This window comes from Chaetodon auriga, chromosome 7, assembly GCF_051107435.1.
Source record: "Chaetodon auriga isolate fChaAug3 chromosome 7, fChaAug3.hap1, whole genome shotgun sequence".
NCBI lineage: Eukaryota > Metazoa > Chordata > Actinopteri > Chaetodontiformes > Chaetodontidae > Chaetodon > Chaetodon auriga.
In genome coordinates this window covers 15,595,233-15,611,922 of record NC_135080.1, presented here as the reverse complement: position 1 = coordinate 15,611,922, position 16,690 = coordinate 15,595,233, and the positions used below count along the sequence as shown (strand labels likewise).

Below are 16,690 nucleotides of genomic sequence, written 5' to 3'. Positions count from 1 at the left end.
TCTGACTAAAAACTACTTACTCTATCAGCGATGGCCTTGACTCAAGGTTTTAGTGGTTGATGAGCTGACCGATTATGTATCTAAAATGCTTGAGTGTAATTGAACAAGTATAGGATGGGGAGCTGCTTAATACATGTGTCAGTATGAAAAATGTATAGTTAAATTGTTAAATCTTTTAAAATTACAAGATTTTCACTGCAACCCAAATTTCCTTTGGGATACTGATAAAGTTTAAGGAGAGCGGGCACATAAAGAATTTGTGTGGTCCAAATGAATACAAATCTGTCACTGGTGTCATTATGAACTTATTGTTAATGTATGAAAGAAAGAAAATAATTTGAAAACACAGGAAGCATGTGTGTGTGTTTGTGTGTGTGTGTGTGTGTGTGTGTGTGTGTGTGTGTGTATGTATTGTTTATTCATTTTATTTATTGTTGTGTTAGTATGGTCGTATCTTGTCTGTGTGTTTGTGTTGTATGTAGTTTGTCAAGTGTTTTTTTTTTTTTTTGTGGTTATGTTCATCACAGACAGACTTCAAATCCTGGAAGACAGCGCCCTCTTTTGTCGCTATGGAGACAAGACCCTGCTAAAGCAGCTAGCTTTAGCATTAGCATTAGCATTAGCATTGCTTAAGTGTTTCGTCCATTTTGTTTAGCTTAGCTAGCCTGGCTAACGTTACCTTAGATACTGTGCAGCAGAGATGGATGACGGTGACGAGCCGGGTTTAGTCCTCTCTCACAACACTTCTTCAGGCTCTAAGTCGGGTGGGGACAAGATGTTTTCCCTAAAGAAGTGGAACGCTGTAGCTATGTGGAGCTGGGACGTTGAATGTGATACTTGTGCCATTTGTCGGGTACAAGTGATGGGTAAGTACGAGGAACCGAGGGCGTTAGTCTGCTAGCTACCTAGCTCAGCTCGGACACCGGCTAATGTAGCTAAGTTGGCTAATATTACCACTAATACGGCAGGTCGCGGCCAGAGTGCCACTGTAACGTATTTTTTCTTGATTTGCAGACGCTTGTCTCCGATGCCAGGCGGAAAACAAACAAGAGGACTGTGTTGGTAAGACACTGTCAGCACTAAAACACCTTTTAACGTTGTTGTCACAAAAATCACTCAGCAGGTTTAATCAACAAGCTAGCGTTAGCTCTAGCCAGTGAGAGCTGTCAAACATACCGACCAAGCCAGCTAATCACAGAGGAAGCAGTTTTTAACTCGTCTCGATCATTTCGTGTAAATCTATCGGATTACGATGGCTTCAATTCATACAGAGAGATAATATTAGTGACATTATGTTGTTTGGATGCAGCTCATTACTTAGTAAGCATAATCTTAGGTAAACAAAAATGAAAATGACTCGAGAAAAGATTTATTAACATTTAACAGCCATCTGCACACCAAGTAATCATAATATAGTTCATATCATTAGTAGTGGAAATTAACGTAAAAGTCCTATATTCAGTGTGAATGACCCAGCACACACACACACACACACACACACACACACACACAGATATTATAAAACAGAGATAAGCTTGATACCTGCTCAATCACTGATTCTCTCAAGATTAATATGCATATATTAAATGTGAATTTTCTTTTTCAAGAAAATATTATAACCGCTATAACTACAAATCCACCTTCATTTGTCCACTCTTCTAAACCACGAAATGTCATGTTACCTTACCATTAGTAAAAATCATTGCTAAACTATAGGTTTATCAGGTTTATTCACCATCAAAAGAAAATATGTTTGTTTTATAACCTGTGTAACCTCAACTGCACCCCATTAATACTCTTTCATTGTCTTTTTCCCTGTGTCCCTGTCTTCATCTTCTTTCAGTGGTATGGGGAGAGTGCAACCACTCTTTCCATAACTGCTGCATGTCCCTTTGGGTGAAGCAGAACAATCGCTGTCCCCTCTGCCAGCAGGACTGGGTGGTTCAGAGAATCGGCAAATAAGCTCCAACTTCAGGCGGTCTGATGCTCAGACGACACCTGTATGCACCCAAAAGTGGTGACAGACTTGACAATGATCACTGCAATCTCCTGTGCAAAGCCACTTGACATCGACAACTGCCCTCCTACTTATGATTGCATGTTCCAGTAGACCCGGTGTCACGGGAGGACAGTGGACAAAATTAAGGCAGCACAGACTCGTTGGTCACCAGTTGGTAGAAGTGGCTGGAGGGATCGAGAGTCTTTAAGAGAAAGACAAACCATGTTGCAGTGTTTGGTCACATGTTAGCTTTACATTATTGTCTGTGGTGGTGTTCAGCACATCTTGAATATGTGACTGTCTTTTTAAGAATAAAGAATTCTGTATATCTGCAAACATGTATTTGCTTACCCAGTAATTTCAATTGGCCTGGTGCAATATCCAGTTAAAGAACGGAGTCTAAAATCCTTAAGTCACCTTACTACGTAAGTCCTCTGGCAGTCAAAGTGATCTACCTGGAAGGCGGCCATGCTAACCTCTAGCACTTGTTATACATGTATGCTACCTTTGGCCTTCTTCCAGTCTCAGGCTTAATCTGTTCAAACCAGCAGCGGTACAAGTAACTAAGAACATTTACTCAAGTATTTCCATTTTATGCTACTTTACATTTCTGCTCCAGTACATCTGAGGAGGAAATATTGTACTTTTTACTCCACTATATTTATCTGACAGCTATAGTTACTATGGTTGTTTTTCAGAAGAAAATTTTGTGCATGAAACATCTTATTAGTTTATGAAATACGCATTGTTACCGATTAAACTACCCAACAGTATACAGTTGTTAAAATTAGCTTTACCTTGTCAACCTTCAGATGCTTAGACAGCAATGAATCAAGAATAAAACTCCAATTATAAATACATAATGTACCACTTTGAATGAGACATTTTGCACAATAAGTTTTTTTAATAACTGTTATTTTTGATACTTTTAAGTACAATTTGCTGTCAATTGTGGTATTGCTACTTTTATTGAAGTAAAAGTTCTGAGTTCTGCTTCCAGTGTAACAAATCTAGCCAGGATTTGGATCGACCAAACTTAATGTCGAAAATGTGCAAAGTGTGGAAGAATTGCAGAGAATAAGGCTCAATATATAGAATGCATCAACATGATGAAAATGTTTAACCACATTTCTGAAGGACAGCTCTGAAGAAAACTGCTGAACACAGTTTCCTTGTCAAGGAATGTTGTAAGTGGTGAGGACTGATCGGGTAATTCACTTAGACATGAGGCTAATGACTGGAAGGTCGCTGCTTCGAGCCTCTTGACCGCATGTGGAGGAAGAGAACAGGACGCACTCTCTGTATCAGTGTCGTCCAGGAAATGCCTCATTAGCAGGACACTTGATGTGACTTTTCATTGTAACTAACAACTGTTTTCATGATTAAAATGATCTTTCAATTATCTTATAATTAATTTGGTCTGTAAAACATAAAAAGGTGCTAAACATAACCCTCACCATCTCCTCAAGTCCAAAGTGATGTCACCAAATACCTTGTTTTATTCTGCCAGCAGCCTAAAACCCAAATATATTAAATATGCTATGATAATAGGAAAAGGAAAAGGAGAAACTTCCCCTTTCTGAGAGCACGGAACCATCAAATGTTTGGTCCTTTTTCTTGAAAATTAGTTAAACAATCAATTGATCATCAAAGTGTTGCCTATTAATTAAGCTGTTATGTACTTTCATACACCAACACTTTAAAAAATTTGGCCTCAAGAAATATGGAAGAGTTCAAACATAGTTTCTATGACACAACCTGAGAAGACATTGATCCTTTTCAGCTTGGCATCTACAGCCGGACTGTGGTCATTTATGCAGGTGTTCATGTTGTTTTGTCCACTTCCTTCCTAGGTGGATGTGTGTCAACAGAAAGTCTTTTGTAATTGTCTCAGGTCGTTCAACAGCAGCGGTGTTGAATGACCTGAGCAATGTTAAGTTTTCAAATATACAACTCTGATTCTAAAAAACTTTGGACTAAATAAATAAAAATAGAAACAGAATGCAATCATTTGCAAATCAACTGTGTACAGAAAACGGTTTTACAAAGTCTTCCTGAGTCCATGCATTAACATCCTTTATACCATCATGTGTTCTTGGAGCATCCCACATCTTTCCCAGGCTTTAGTTGCTCCTGTCCAAACTTGTTTGAAACATGTTGCTGCATCAAATTCAGACTAAGCATATATTTATAAAAATCAATGAAGCTGGTGAGGTCAGACATTAAATATATTGTCTTTGTACTGTATTCAACTGAGTATATGTCAAATAGGTTCAGCAAGTTATCACATTCTGTTTTATTTAAGCTTTATACACCATCCAAACTTTTTTGGAATCAGGGTTGTACGATTTGCTGTTCTGAGCAGGTGAAATCTTCAAATATTGGGTGTGTAGCCTTCCCTCTCCACAAATTAATTTCTTGAGCTGCTTACTTAGCCAATTAGGGCTCGTTTAGTAAAGTCTTCATTCTTTCTCCTATAATAAGCAGTGAAGTGTGCATACTTTGTTGCATACTTCGCATATTACATGAACACAGCTCTCTCAGTACCTTCTTTATCTCATAACAAGCTATAATCAACCATAACTTGTTAAGGTCAGGATCTGCCACTTCATCATGTCATGCTGTCAGCCCAATTACTGCACACAAGCACTTTGCATCCTCTAAAAATAGACAAGCCTAAAGCCTCTTAAGTTCAAACCACATAAGTTGCTTTCCCTGTGTACCGTCTGCGAATAAGCATGCAAAGACACTTAGCTGACAACAAATCCCTGAGGACTGTGGTACTTTCGATGCTACAAGAGGTGGAGGATGTTCAGGGTGCAGGTGTTTGAGGTGCTCAGTCGTGCCTGGAAGCCGCAGGTGGGTGAACAGTAGTGTTGTAGTTGATATGGGTGACCTGGTGGGACTGGAGAACCTGGTGGCCAACACAGCCTACCTGAAGGCTCAGCGTGTAGACCGCAATGAGCTGAGGAAGCTGAGAGTCTCCCTAACACTGCCCAAACCAAAGAAGTCCTCTGCTCTCCGGCTGGCAGTGGGAAGGAAGTACGAGTCACTTTGTGAGCGGCAGCCAATTGGGAAGAAGTTGTTTCAGCAGTTTCTCCTGGCCTCTAACCCGCAGTATGTGACTGCTGCTGAGTTTCTGGAGGAGCTGAGTCACTGGAGCTTTGCTGAAGATGAAGCCAGAGAGAGGGCCAAACAGAGCATCCTTGCTAAGTTCTGTCATCCTGAGTCCGGGAGCTTTCTTTCCTACCTCACAGGAGAGGCAGCTGAAAAATGTAGGAATTTATCAGACAAGAACTTTGATGAGGCAACGATGGGCCAGTTAAGAGAAGCCACAAGGGACTTCCTGAGGGGGAAACCTTTCTCGGAGTATCTGAAGAGCCCCTTTTTTTATAAGTTCTTGCAGTGGAAGGAGTACGAGAAGCAAAAGATCACTGACAAATACTTTTATGAGTTCAGGACTTTGGGAAAAGGTGGCTTTGGCGAGGTAGGTGCCAGAAATTCAATCATCTGGATAAAAGTGCAAATGTCTGATTTCTTGATGGACCGACAACTAATATGCTTGAATTAAAAATTTTGAATTTTGAATGAAAAAACAACCTTCTTTCTCTGACAATTGTCTACCTGATTGCATGAGCAATTGAAAGCACTGTTACAATTCAGTATACTCAGGGGGTTTTGCTGCTGCAACCTCACTTGGTCTGGTAATGACCAGTAGTTTATGGAGGCTAATGTTAGCAAACTTTAGCATGATATTGCTATGGAACAGACATGAATTAGTCTGTATTTGTGCCTCTGTTACATCATGTTTTAACGTCTGGTATTAACACACAGTGGACCCCATTGTCTTGTTTTAACAGCTAAAAGTAACATATTCCAGGATCAGACAGTAGCGGCAGGTTCAAGAGGACACAAGGAAAAGCAAAAAAGATGACAAGCAATAAATAAAATGGTTAGAAATTCTAAATAATGTTGCTCCGTCTTGCAGGTGTGTGCTGTGCAGGTGAAATATACAGGCCAAATGTACGCCTGCAAGAAGTTGGATAAGAGGCGCTTGAAGAAGAAAAGCGGCGAGAGGTTTGCCCTCCTGGAGAAGCAGATCTTGGAGAAGGTCAACAGTCTCTTCATTGTAAACCTGGCTTATGCTTATGACAACAAGACCCACCTGTGCCTAGTGATGGACCTCATGAATGGAGGAGACCTCAGGTTCCATATCTATGAGCTTGGGGAGCGAGGTATCCGTATGGAGCGTGTTGTTTACTACACGGCCCAGATAACCACTGGGATACTCCACCTGCACTCTATGGACATTGTGTACCGCGATATGAAGCCTGAGAACGTGCTGCTGGATGCTAAAGGACAGTGTCGGCTGTCGGACCTCGGATTGGCTGTGGAGCTGCCAAAGGGCAAAATGATCTGCCAGAAGGTTAGTCTGGTGACCTGTCTCTAGATGAACCTACAGCGCTCTCTGTCAGACATTTGCACCGCGATGCACTCTGTGGTTGGTTGGTGCTGCCCCACAACATCTCTGTATTTATTTTGTATTCCTGATCGTATGTTTACATATAGGAAAATAGCTTAGTTATTACCCTCATTGGTCAATGTTTGCTCACTTTTTAACATCACACAGTATATTTGTTCACCCACCATAAGTATCTTACCAGGAATAGATATGATGGCTCTTAGTCCTGCCCTGACAGACACCACAAGAGAACAAAACTCTGTGTGACCCAGATTAATCTTATTATAAGGTGCCTGACCTCATGCCCATTGGATGCTGCACTAGTTGAGAAATTAGTCTGTTAGCATTAGCTGGCTAATCTTTACTTTGCTGATACCAGATATGGCCTCCACATGTCTGTCCAAGGAGATGAGCCAGGAGATTCACAGCAGGTCTCCACTTTACAGACAGGACAGTGAACAATAATGTCTCATTTGTTAGCTGACCGGCCTGATGGAGGGCAGTTAATGCAGCATTATTTGCTGTAACAGTATCTTATTGTTTGCTCCTCATTGTCACATTCTTCTGTCTTTATTTTTGTCTCCATGTTTCATTATCTAATTTTGTTTTCCATCACGTGGAAACTGGTCAAGATAGTCTGTCGCAGATAACTGAATTTAACTTTAAAAGTGAACCAGACTAGATATCTCTGTCTCCTTGACAACATCCTACATACATTTGAATTTAACTGAAAAAACTTTTTTCAAGAGAGTCTAGGCCATTTTTGAAGTGGCAACCACATATATAGACTCATATTTATTTATTTATTTTATTTAAGAATTTATGGTCTCAATCACTATTTTCAACATGATGTTCATTTTGTAAATTATGATCCCATTTAGAGTAAAATAGATGATAAACCAGGGTATGCTTTATGGTGTGGCTACGTTGTGATTGACAGGTCACTACCACAATTTGTCCTTTGATTCTCAGTCAGATCCAATCAACAAAGAGGCGTAGCAATGCATATTATCCCCAGCCCCACCCTCTCATCTAAACATGGTCATTTATGGCTCCAAACAGCCAAAATGGCGATGGCCATAATGCCAAACTCAAGCTTCAAAATGGCAGTCCACACACTAATGGGTGGCGCTGTATCATTATTATACAGTACATGTCTTTTTTAAGGCTCATCTCACTTCCTGTCTCCCCTCTGTGTCTGTGTCAGGCTGGCACGACTGGTTACATGGCTCCTGAGATTCTGAGGCAGGAGAACTACAGCATGTCCGTGGACTGGTGGGCTCTGGGCTGCAGCATCTATGAGATGGTGGCTGCACGTTTGCCTTTTAAAGACTTCAGAGAAAAGGTGCAGAATGAGGAGGTGACTCGTCGCACTCTGGAGGATGATTGCAAGTTTGAACACAAGCGCTTTGACGCTCCCACCAAAGATATCATCAGCCGCTTTCTCAGGAAGAAGGTGCAGCATCGCCTTGGGAGCCGGTAAGTAGAAACGTAGGTGGGTGTCATGGAGCAAAGCACCAATTCAGTCCAGTGGTTCCCAGTCTGGAGGTCTGGACACGTCAAAGGGGTCATAAGATGATTAAAAGAACAAGAAAGATGACAAAAGATATCATAGGTCTTTGTAGATCTGACAGGTGGAAGTGTATTTTCACATCGAACTCTGTGAATTAAAGGACCAATGTGTGATCTATGGGCAGAATATGGCAAAAAGGTAACATTCATAATTATGTTTTCATTAGTGTCATGTTATGTCACCTGAAAATAAGATTTGTGTTTTCGTTACCTTACTTACTCGATATCGTTACTTAGGACGGACAAACCAAACACTGGGTCCAGAGAACATCTTTGTGTTTTTTTGTAACTTTTGCAGCCAGTGCACCTCTAAGACCAACTTGTATAAGAATGTTTAAGTGCCTCTATATGCTATATTATCTACCTCCACATTTTCAATGCCCTGCACAACTAAACAGGTCTGTTTTTATTTACTATGGCTCATTAGACCTCTACTGCTGAAGGCGGACAGAGCCGTTGCTGGGGTTTGTAATATGAGGTCACCAGTGCACAAATAAGGACAATAACGACTTACGTTGTCCCTAAATGAACTAACTAGACTAAAAGGGGAGTAGTTAGACAAATATGAACAGTATACTCTTATTATGCATTGATATTGCACATCTGTTGATTTTGTTTGCTGTTTTATCTCTTATTTCAGTGGATGTTTTGTTCCTTTTTTACTGTAACTCTGTTAAGAAAAGTGCCGTATAATGAAGCTATTAATTACACCTCCTGCCTTTGTAAGGTCATTTTTGATCTCCGTTCAGTAATTGAACATCTGTTGTGTCTTTCCAACACTAGTGGTGATGACCCACGAAATCACACATTTTTCAAGAGCATCAATTGCCATCGTCTGGAGGCCGGGCTGGTGGAGCCCCCCTGGGTGCCAAAATCCAATGTGGTCTATGCCAAGAACATGGACAAGTTCAGGGACACCTCTGAGGATGAGGGCGTTAAGTTTGATGCCAAGGATGAGGCGTTCTTCAAGGAGTTCAGCACAGGCGCCATCTCCTTGAAGTGGCAGACGGAGATGATCGACAGCGGAGTGTTTGATGAACTGAACAACCCCAATCTGAACGGTGCTGAGACTGTGTGGACATCCAGGATGTGCATCATTCTGTAAGCATTTTATCTGCTCAGTGTGTGCAGCTGGGCAACACCTTACTCCTTTTGAATGCTTGAAATTACACAGAAGTCCTTTCATGTAATATCTCTTACACTGCTGCAGTGCCTGGTATGATAATAAATGAAGCACCTCAGGTACCTTTTTTTTAAAAAAAAAAAAAACAGCCAGCTATTTTTATGCTTAGTCTGAATGTATTTTCTTACCAATAGCACATTATAAAAATACTTTGCTAGAAGTAACAGCTCTGCAATGAAAATCATAGGTAAGTAAAAGAATGTAAGTATAATCATGAAAACATACTTAAAGTATGAAAACTTAAAGTACTAAATGCAGAAAAACTGTAGCAGTTGGTTGAGGTGGAGCTTATTTTTGAACTATTTTCTATGAGACTTATCTGCTGATTATTGTCTCCATTAATTGAGTTATTGTTTGCTTTGTAAAAATTCTGAAAATAGCGAGAAATGCCATCATAAATGCGACACCTTCACAATGCTCGTTTTGTCCAACCAACAGTCGAAACCTCAAAAATGTTGAAGTATTGAAAAATGACTTAAATGATCATCAGCATAATTAACAATTATAATGCTGTTCCAAAAACAGATGGGCCATTTGTCTCAGTGTTAAAATGAAACCACAGTTTTCATTGAAGTATTGTGCCCGGATGGACTCACACACTGACAATGTGCTGCAACTGTTGCTTCATACTTTGCCCTCTATTCCTGGTGAGACAGCAGATCCCAAAGCATTCATAGTTTCCATTACATCACTCAGCCATTTTGGCAGGCCTAAGTGTTTACACGTGTTTGTAAACAAGCTACATAATGCTTGTATGTCATTGAGCAGCAGCAGGATTATCGTCTGTATTTGCAGTGATGTGCCACATTTGTTACACAGACTGAAGTCTCACCTAAATGCCATGAATGCCTTTTTTTTCTGCTCATGCCAGTCTTTCATGCGACCTCAGTGCTGCAGACTGATGTGAAGTCGCTCAGTAGCACATGTTCACCACTAAGTGCCGCCAGACACCCGTTAAGCGCCTTCGACCTCCCGCAGCACTCATCATCACCCCCATTATCCTGGCTGTGCTGCTCTGGTATTTACAAGCATTGCATGACTTGTTCAGCTTTAACAAGGGGATGCAGGGAGACAAATTGTCGTATGTACACATAGTTTTTCCACTTAAAAAAAGACGTTAACATTGAATTTTTGGCTTAAAAATGCAATACCAACCCCCTTTTATTACCCCCCCAAATCACCCTATGAAAGAGAGAGAGGTTAACTACTCACAGCGTAGCAACAACAAATATCTATTTAGCTTTCACTCACGGTTGCTCTGTTTCCATATATGGAGTTTGTGGTTGTAGAAGGTCCACGTCCATCCATCTTATTGTTGGTAATAAGTATTGATTAACTGACCTCCAGGAGGACAGTTATTACAGACACTACTTTAATGTTTACTGACTTTTCTTTTGGGTATTTTTTCAGGTATTTTTGGCCTTTGTTAGCAAGCATAGAGAAGAAATGAGGGGAGAGAGAGGAGTGGTAACGTGACAAAGGGCCCTGGTTGAACTCGAACCACAGACTGTAATTACATATTTAGCGTCTTATCTTTGGGCCACCAGGACGTCCCACATGTCTTATTTCTGACTCCCATTATAATTCTTATTTGTTTCACTTTGTTCCAGTCCTCAAGTCTTCAATGAAGACAAACTGTGTCATGTGTCTTAGTTTTACTTATATCTTGCATAAAGAGCTGCCTTGTCAGCACGCCACAATGCCAATAATATTTTGTAATATTTAAGAGCAAACACTACGGGCAAAAACATTGTTTCTTTCATGTACTGGTCTATTTTGCTTCTGTAACACGACGAGTGGAACGAAAATGAACCAAAATACACATTTAGATGTGTGAGTATGTTAGTTCAGATTTCTGCTCTGGAAGAGTATGCAAATGAGCACAGATTTAAACAGATAATGATTCATTTGCATAACTGAACGTAACATTTCAGAAAACTTGGAATACAAAAAAATGATTGTCTTAATGTAAGTAATCACATGGGGAAGTTTCATTGTGACATCTATTGGCTAAAAATGTTCATCTGCAGTGGTTTGGCTCCGATGTGGTTTTAAAATGACGACTCAGCTTTATGTGACATCTCATACCTGTCCTTCCTCACACATCTGTTTTTTTACAACAATGTTTTGCACTCTTTTTTTGTTAAACATCCAAACCTGATGACAACATTTTATGAGATTTGATGGAAAAATAAGCTTGAGTGAAATAAAGCAATATTCCTTATGCTGCACTGCTGCATTGATTTCTGTTAACAAATGACTCCTCATACTGATGATGTTCAAAGTTAGGGGTAAAAGTTGTTTGGATTATCCTCTTGTTGCTCATCTTAAGGCACATATATCATCAATCCTCATATATCTCAACAGACAGGGTCAGAAGGAAGGTGCTTGTCTCTTTAAAACATGAGAGTAACCGTAGTACATTCATAAATCTAACATCATATCACTGCAGTGTTTGATTCAGAGTCCATCATCCATCACTCAGTGCATCACTCCAAAACCTCAGACACATTTAGGTAATGAGGAACACATAAACATGTGTTGTGCTAATGCCTGCAAGGGGGTGACCTTACAGGCCTGAGAAGTGGCTCCATTCACGCTCAACTGTCATGAGATTAGAGGGTGGTTCAGACCGAAATCCAAGATGCAACCCGATCATCATAGGCTGCGAAGGCAGAGTGGGGAGTCCACTGTGGACGACGTGACGACAAGACAAACTCGGCAGAAGGTCTCCAGGAACATGTTTTTACCAGGCGCCTACAAGCCTCTGCCAGGGTTTAGTTCCCCATGGCCGATGCTGTAACTGCTGCCCTCCAATACACAAACTGCATGAGCCACTCTGCAACATACACACACACACACACACACACACACACATCATTGCATATTTGCACTCATGCATGCAGATACACATACATGCATGCACACTTATGCATATTCACAAACTTGTGTTAACACTGATAATGCAGGCTAAGATGTACACAAACCCCACTCATATCTAAACAAACACTGTGATGTACACTCTGACACACACACTCACGTACACACACACACACACACACAATCTTATTACCTCTGTAGAAGCAGGCATGGGGTTTTCAAGATCAAAGCAGGACAGGGTGTAATTTGGTATCTGCGTTTGTTACATGCCCATGCTCTGGATTCACATCAAAGGCATGTGCCACACTTCAGCTCTGCCCTGGCATCCTGAGGATGGTATCACACCAGCGATATTGCTGCTATTTCCCTTCTTTGGATGTTCTTGTGTGTGTGCGTTTGTGCGTACATGCATATGTGTGTGTCTGCGTGCGTTTCCATAGATGTAAATTTCACTGATTTGTGTCTATACATGCACATGGGTGTGTCTGCCAGAGTGTGCATGAGTGTTTAGGATAGGTGAGAAAGTGGTTAAACAGTCGAGACAGAGAGGCCATTGTCTGCTGAGGGGAAAGTGAGAGCCAACCATGTGGGAGAGAGATTGAAGGAGGAAGAGGGCTGTTGCTCGCTGTCTCGTACTCACAGTTAATGCAAGGTCTTTATTTTTTGGCTTTATCTGTTTTTCATTTTAAAAATAAGAGGAATCAAGAATCAAGAACCAGATTAGGACCCAGTGCGTCACTGGACTGAACTGCTCAAGGTAATCACACGACCGCTCAGGAAGTGTGTAGTCTTTGGTTCAATTTTTCGAAGCGTCATTGCTCGAATTCTTAACATTTCCACAAATAAGTGAATTCCTGCAGGCCGGTCCAACAGAAACAGAGCGTGTGTGTGCATGATGTTCTTCCCCACTGAGGCCCAATGGGCAGTTTCCATGGCGCCCAGACCTCAGACCCTTCTACTGCCAGGGGCTGGACAACATCATGGATGGAGTCTCATCACACACACACACACATACACACATATAAACAGTCACACACCCTTAGCCTCGTCCTGTCTCTGCACCATGTTTGGTCCCTTTATTGCAAAAATCATCTGTCTGTGTCCTTTAATCTTATGTCCAGATTTATTTTTCTTTTAGCCAAAAAAAAAAAAAAAGTTTCCTGTTGTGCCAAATAGTGCCTCCAGTAACTATAACGCATGGCAATCAAAAGATTGACCTGTTTGCACAGTATTTTTGCATTTTTTGCATTAAGACACTGTTGTCCCTTGATTAAGGAAAATAGGATTTTAGGAATCAGAAAATTGCAGAAGATTTTACCATCCTGGAAAAATTACAAGTTGTTAAAAAAATTACATTTTTATCAACCACATGAATAAATAATTCCCCTACAAGGCTGGATTACCAACCCAGCAAGGGATAAACCCAGCAACCCAGGGGCTCCAAACCCCGGGAGTCCCAGAGGCCCCAGATTGACTCCATATCAGTCAGTTGTGCATAACTTGATTAACTTCAGATTTGCTGAGGAATTTGCACCATTTAAGTACAATATCAGCTAAGACAGTTCCTTCATTTCTTCATCGTGTTCATCTAGTTTTAACACTTTAATTATTTCACTTTAAATTGTGCTCACATGCTGCATATTCCTGTAATATCATTCTGGCAAAGGAGCACCAATTATTTTTGTGTCTAGTTCACCCATTTATTCACCGCTTTTAGCTTTTCACTCTGCTTACTTGCTAATTACTTTTCAACACATAGTTAATACATAATATGTGGGTATATTTTTTAATCAAGTCATAAATTCATTCTTTCTCTTTTTTTTTTTTTTTGGACAGCTGAGTCACTCCACAATCTGTCCACATACCCCCTGGCAGCTGCAGTGTACAGATGATGGGCCTAAACTCACCTTGTCGCCTTGTTGCCCTTCGATCTGATTATGAGGCTGCGACTATGTCAGACTCTTTAAACTGTCCTTCTACTTCCTAACTTTAAAAGTTCACCCACTTCTGCGATCAGCACTCCCTCCACCACATCTCTCCGGTCACCTGTCACTAGGAATAAAGTTCTCCCCCACAAGTAGAAAATCCCGAGGAAATGGCTTAAAGTTCAAAAAGTTACAGCATCCTGAAACCCGAGTTGGCCACAGTGCAAAGCTTTCTGATGTTCCTCACCCCTCCACTGCGGGGTGATTGAAGATCAGCACATCAAACGAGGGGAGAGGGATATAATGATACAGAACATCAGGGAAACACTTTACAACTCTCCTCATCCTGAACTGTGAAGGAAAGAAACAGTTGTGGTGCATGTGTTAATGTACTTTAATTACTGTAGACCACGGTGCCTCTTGGGTCAACGGCCAAGCTGGTTTTGGCATCTGTGTTTGTGTGGACATCCCAGCCTGCCCATCACAAGCAGGTATAAAGGCAATCGATTCCACAGTGCTGGATGATGGTGACACAAAAACAGAAATATAAGCTGTGAGCTGGTATTAGTTTCTAAGAGTGTATCCAGTTTGATTTAATTAGCTGGTACTTATTGCATTCTTTGTTAGCGGTGTAATATGACTGACAGTTGGCGCGGCAGGCAGTCTGGACTGGATCCAAGTCCGAGTCTCTGCTGTTGGTGTGTGTCTTCCCCCACTCTGTAACCTGCCTCTTCTAGTTCTGGTTGTTTCAAATTCTCAGTAGCACTCTGTGTGTGTGTGTGTGTGTGTGTGTGTGTGTGTGTGTGTGTGTGTGTGTGTGTGTGTGTCTCACTAAATTCACTCATATCACACCATCCCTGGACATCTGGGGTGTGTTGATACGCAGCTGCGAATGGATAAAATTCTGCAAAGCTGTTTCTTTAATAAAGAAAAGTGCAGTATGTGTGTGAGCTAGTTGTTTTTTGCTGAAAGACAAAGGCTGGGTTTTTTTTAATAACACACTGAAATGAGACCAAAACTATGTGGTATGGCCTTGCAGGTTCTCCTCATGCCACGACTCAGCAGGAAGAGGTGTATTCAGATTCTTTGGTTTGGACTCCTAAAAGGATACAGCTTGTCCTCATTTTCATTCCTGATGGGCAGGATGTCAGCCTGTAGCAGAGGACTGGAGAGTGTCCACTTTGGTGACAGACAGCAGCCTGGCATCTCTGCTGATTTCACATGATGTCATGTTCATGGCTTCATAAATTGGCCCAGGTGAGGGAGAAGCAGCTGTATGAAGTGGAGGAGTTTAGGTATGCTATGCCAGGGTTGTTAAGGTGAGAAGCAGGTGAGATTTACCAAAGGTTAGGTTCACCAGTTAAAACAGCAGTTGAGCCACAAAGGAAATCTTTCAATTCCTTCACGCTGTCCACCACAGTTTGTTACATTATGCTGTGGTCTGCAGAAGATAAGAAGATAATTCTGTTAAAACTCACAGTGCCATGGGTGAGCAGAGCCAAGGGGGGAGAAAAGCCTCAGAGTATCAACTTCTACTGTCGGTTTACAGAGACAAAGGATGGCAAAATCGTTGTTTCCTTTAGGTTAAAACCAAGCATAATAGGTGATAATGTTAAGTTTTGGTTTTGGCAGCTAAGACAGAGAACACTCAGCAGAGATAGGACACTTCTCTTATGAAATATAATCCTTTGGAATTTGTGGAACTCACAGCTGGGTACCATTTGGCAAAGGACACTTGAATAAATCAGTCAATCAAATCAATGACTTGCAAATTCTGAAGTAGGCAAACTGCCAAAAATGCACATCAGCTATGGATTCTTGATAACAGCGAGGATGGTGTCGTTTTCACCTTGTGAGTCACAGTGTGGCCTTCCTTACGGGGACAAAATGCAGGACCCTGTAATGTAAAGCATTACATGTTAGGGTGAAGACTTGGGTTAAGGTTAAGGTTGGGGTTAGGGTTAGGCAAGAAGTGGCTATGGCTAGGGTAAGTCTCCAGGAAATGAATGTAAGTCTATGTAATGTCCCTAAAAAGGCATCAATTGCAGCTACAGAGCAAACCTCCCTTCAGGTTTTGAATGCGAATGCTGCAAAAAGGAAAATGTGACTCTTTCCTGTTTAGGTCAGTTGCACAGGCTTCCCTGCAGCATCCGCTTTGCCATTCCTGACTGCTCTGGGAAAGACGGATGTGTCTCAGCAAATGGAGCAGAGAGGAGAGTCAGGGGTAGATTAGCTGTGATTTAGCCACCACTGCTGCAACTGCAGGGGGTCAGAATACACTGTGAAAGACATGACATGTGCTCCCGACGAAATGCCACCATAAGTCAAACAATTGTGAAAGTACTGGCACTCTTGAGTCCAGTATTTTCAAGCGGCAGGTACATAAAAGTACATGATAGAAGCACATTCACGCCGACAAACAAAACGACAACGTGGTTGCTATCATAGTGGATATAGGAATGGCTGGATAATGTATTTTCAGGCTCATATGGCAACGTCGGCATAGCTTTACAGTGTCGAGTAAACATGAAGTACTGTAGTCCAATGACGTACAAACCAGAACTGGAGCTAAATAAATTTTACCCTAATCAACTTGAAACTCAGATCGATAAGTTTTGATGTGGAATGTGGAAAGACAGAAAGTACAGTTTTCAACACACTGCGTCCTC

The 16,690-nt window shown here is 41.3% G+C and overlaps 2 protein-coding genes across 3 annotated transcripts; both read left to right on the top strand.

Annotated features, from left to right (window-relative positions):
* Nucleotides 1-665: 665 nt before the first annotated feature.
* Nucleotides 666-2,335, top strand: rnf7 (ring finger protein 7). The gene is made up of 3 exons (XM_076734278.1): nucleotides 666-866; nucleotides 1,015-1,062; nucleotides 1,844-2,335. The coding sequence occupies exons 1-3, from the start codon at nucleotides 701-703 to the stop codon at nucleotides 1,960-1,962; spliced, it is 333 nt and encodes a 110-aa protein (XP_076590393.1). The 5' UTR covers nucleotides 666-700; the 3' UTR covers nucleotides 1,963-2,335.
* A 2,450-nt stretch (nucleotides 2,336-4,785) lies between these two features.
* LOC143323299 (rhodopsin kinase grk7-b-like) lies at nucleotides 4,786-11,415 on the top strand. 2 transcript variants are annotated; one of them, XM_076735100.1, is made up of 4 exons: nucleotides 4,786-4,858; nucleotides 5,988-6,425; nucleotides 7,669-7,940; nucleotides 8,817-11,415. In XM_076735100.1, exons 1-4 carry the CDS (start codon nucleotides 4,808-4,810, stop codon nucleotides 9,136-9,138), a joined length of 1,083 nt encoding a protein of 360 aa, XP_076591215.1. In that variant the 5' UTR covers nucleotides 4,786-4,807; the 3' UTR covers nucleotides 9,139-11,415. The 2 variants fall into 2 exon arrangements, with proteins under 2 accessions (XP_076591215.1, XP_076591214.1); XM_076735099.1 differs by having other exon boundaries at nucleotides 4,791-5,486.
* The last annotated feature ends 5,275 nt before the right edge of the window (nucleotides 11,416-16,690 follow it).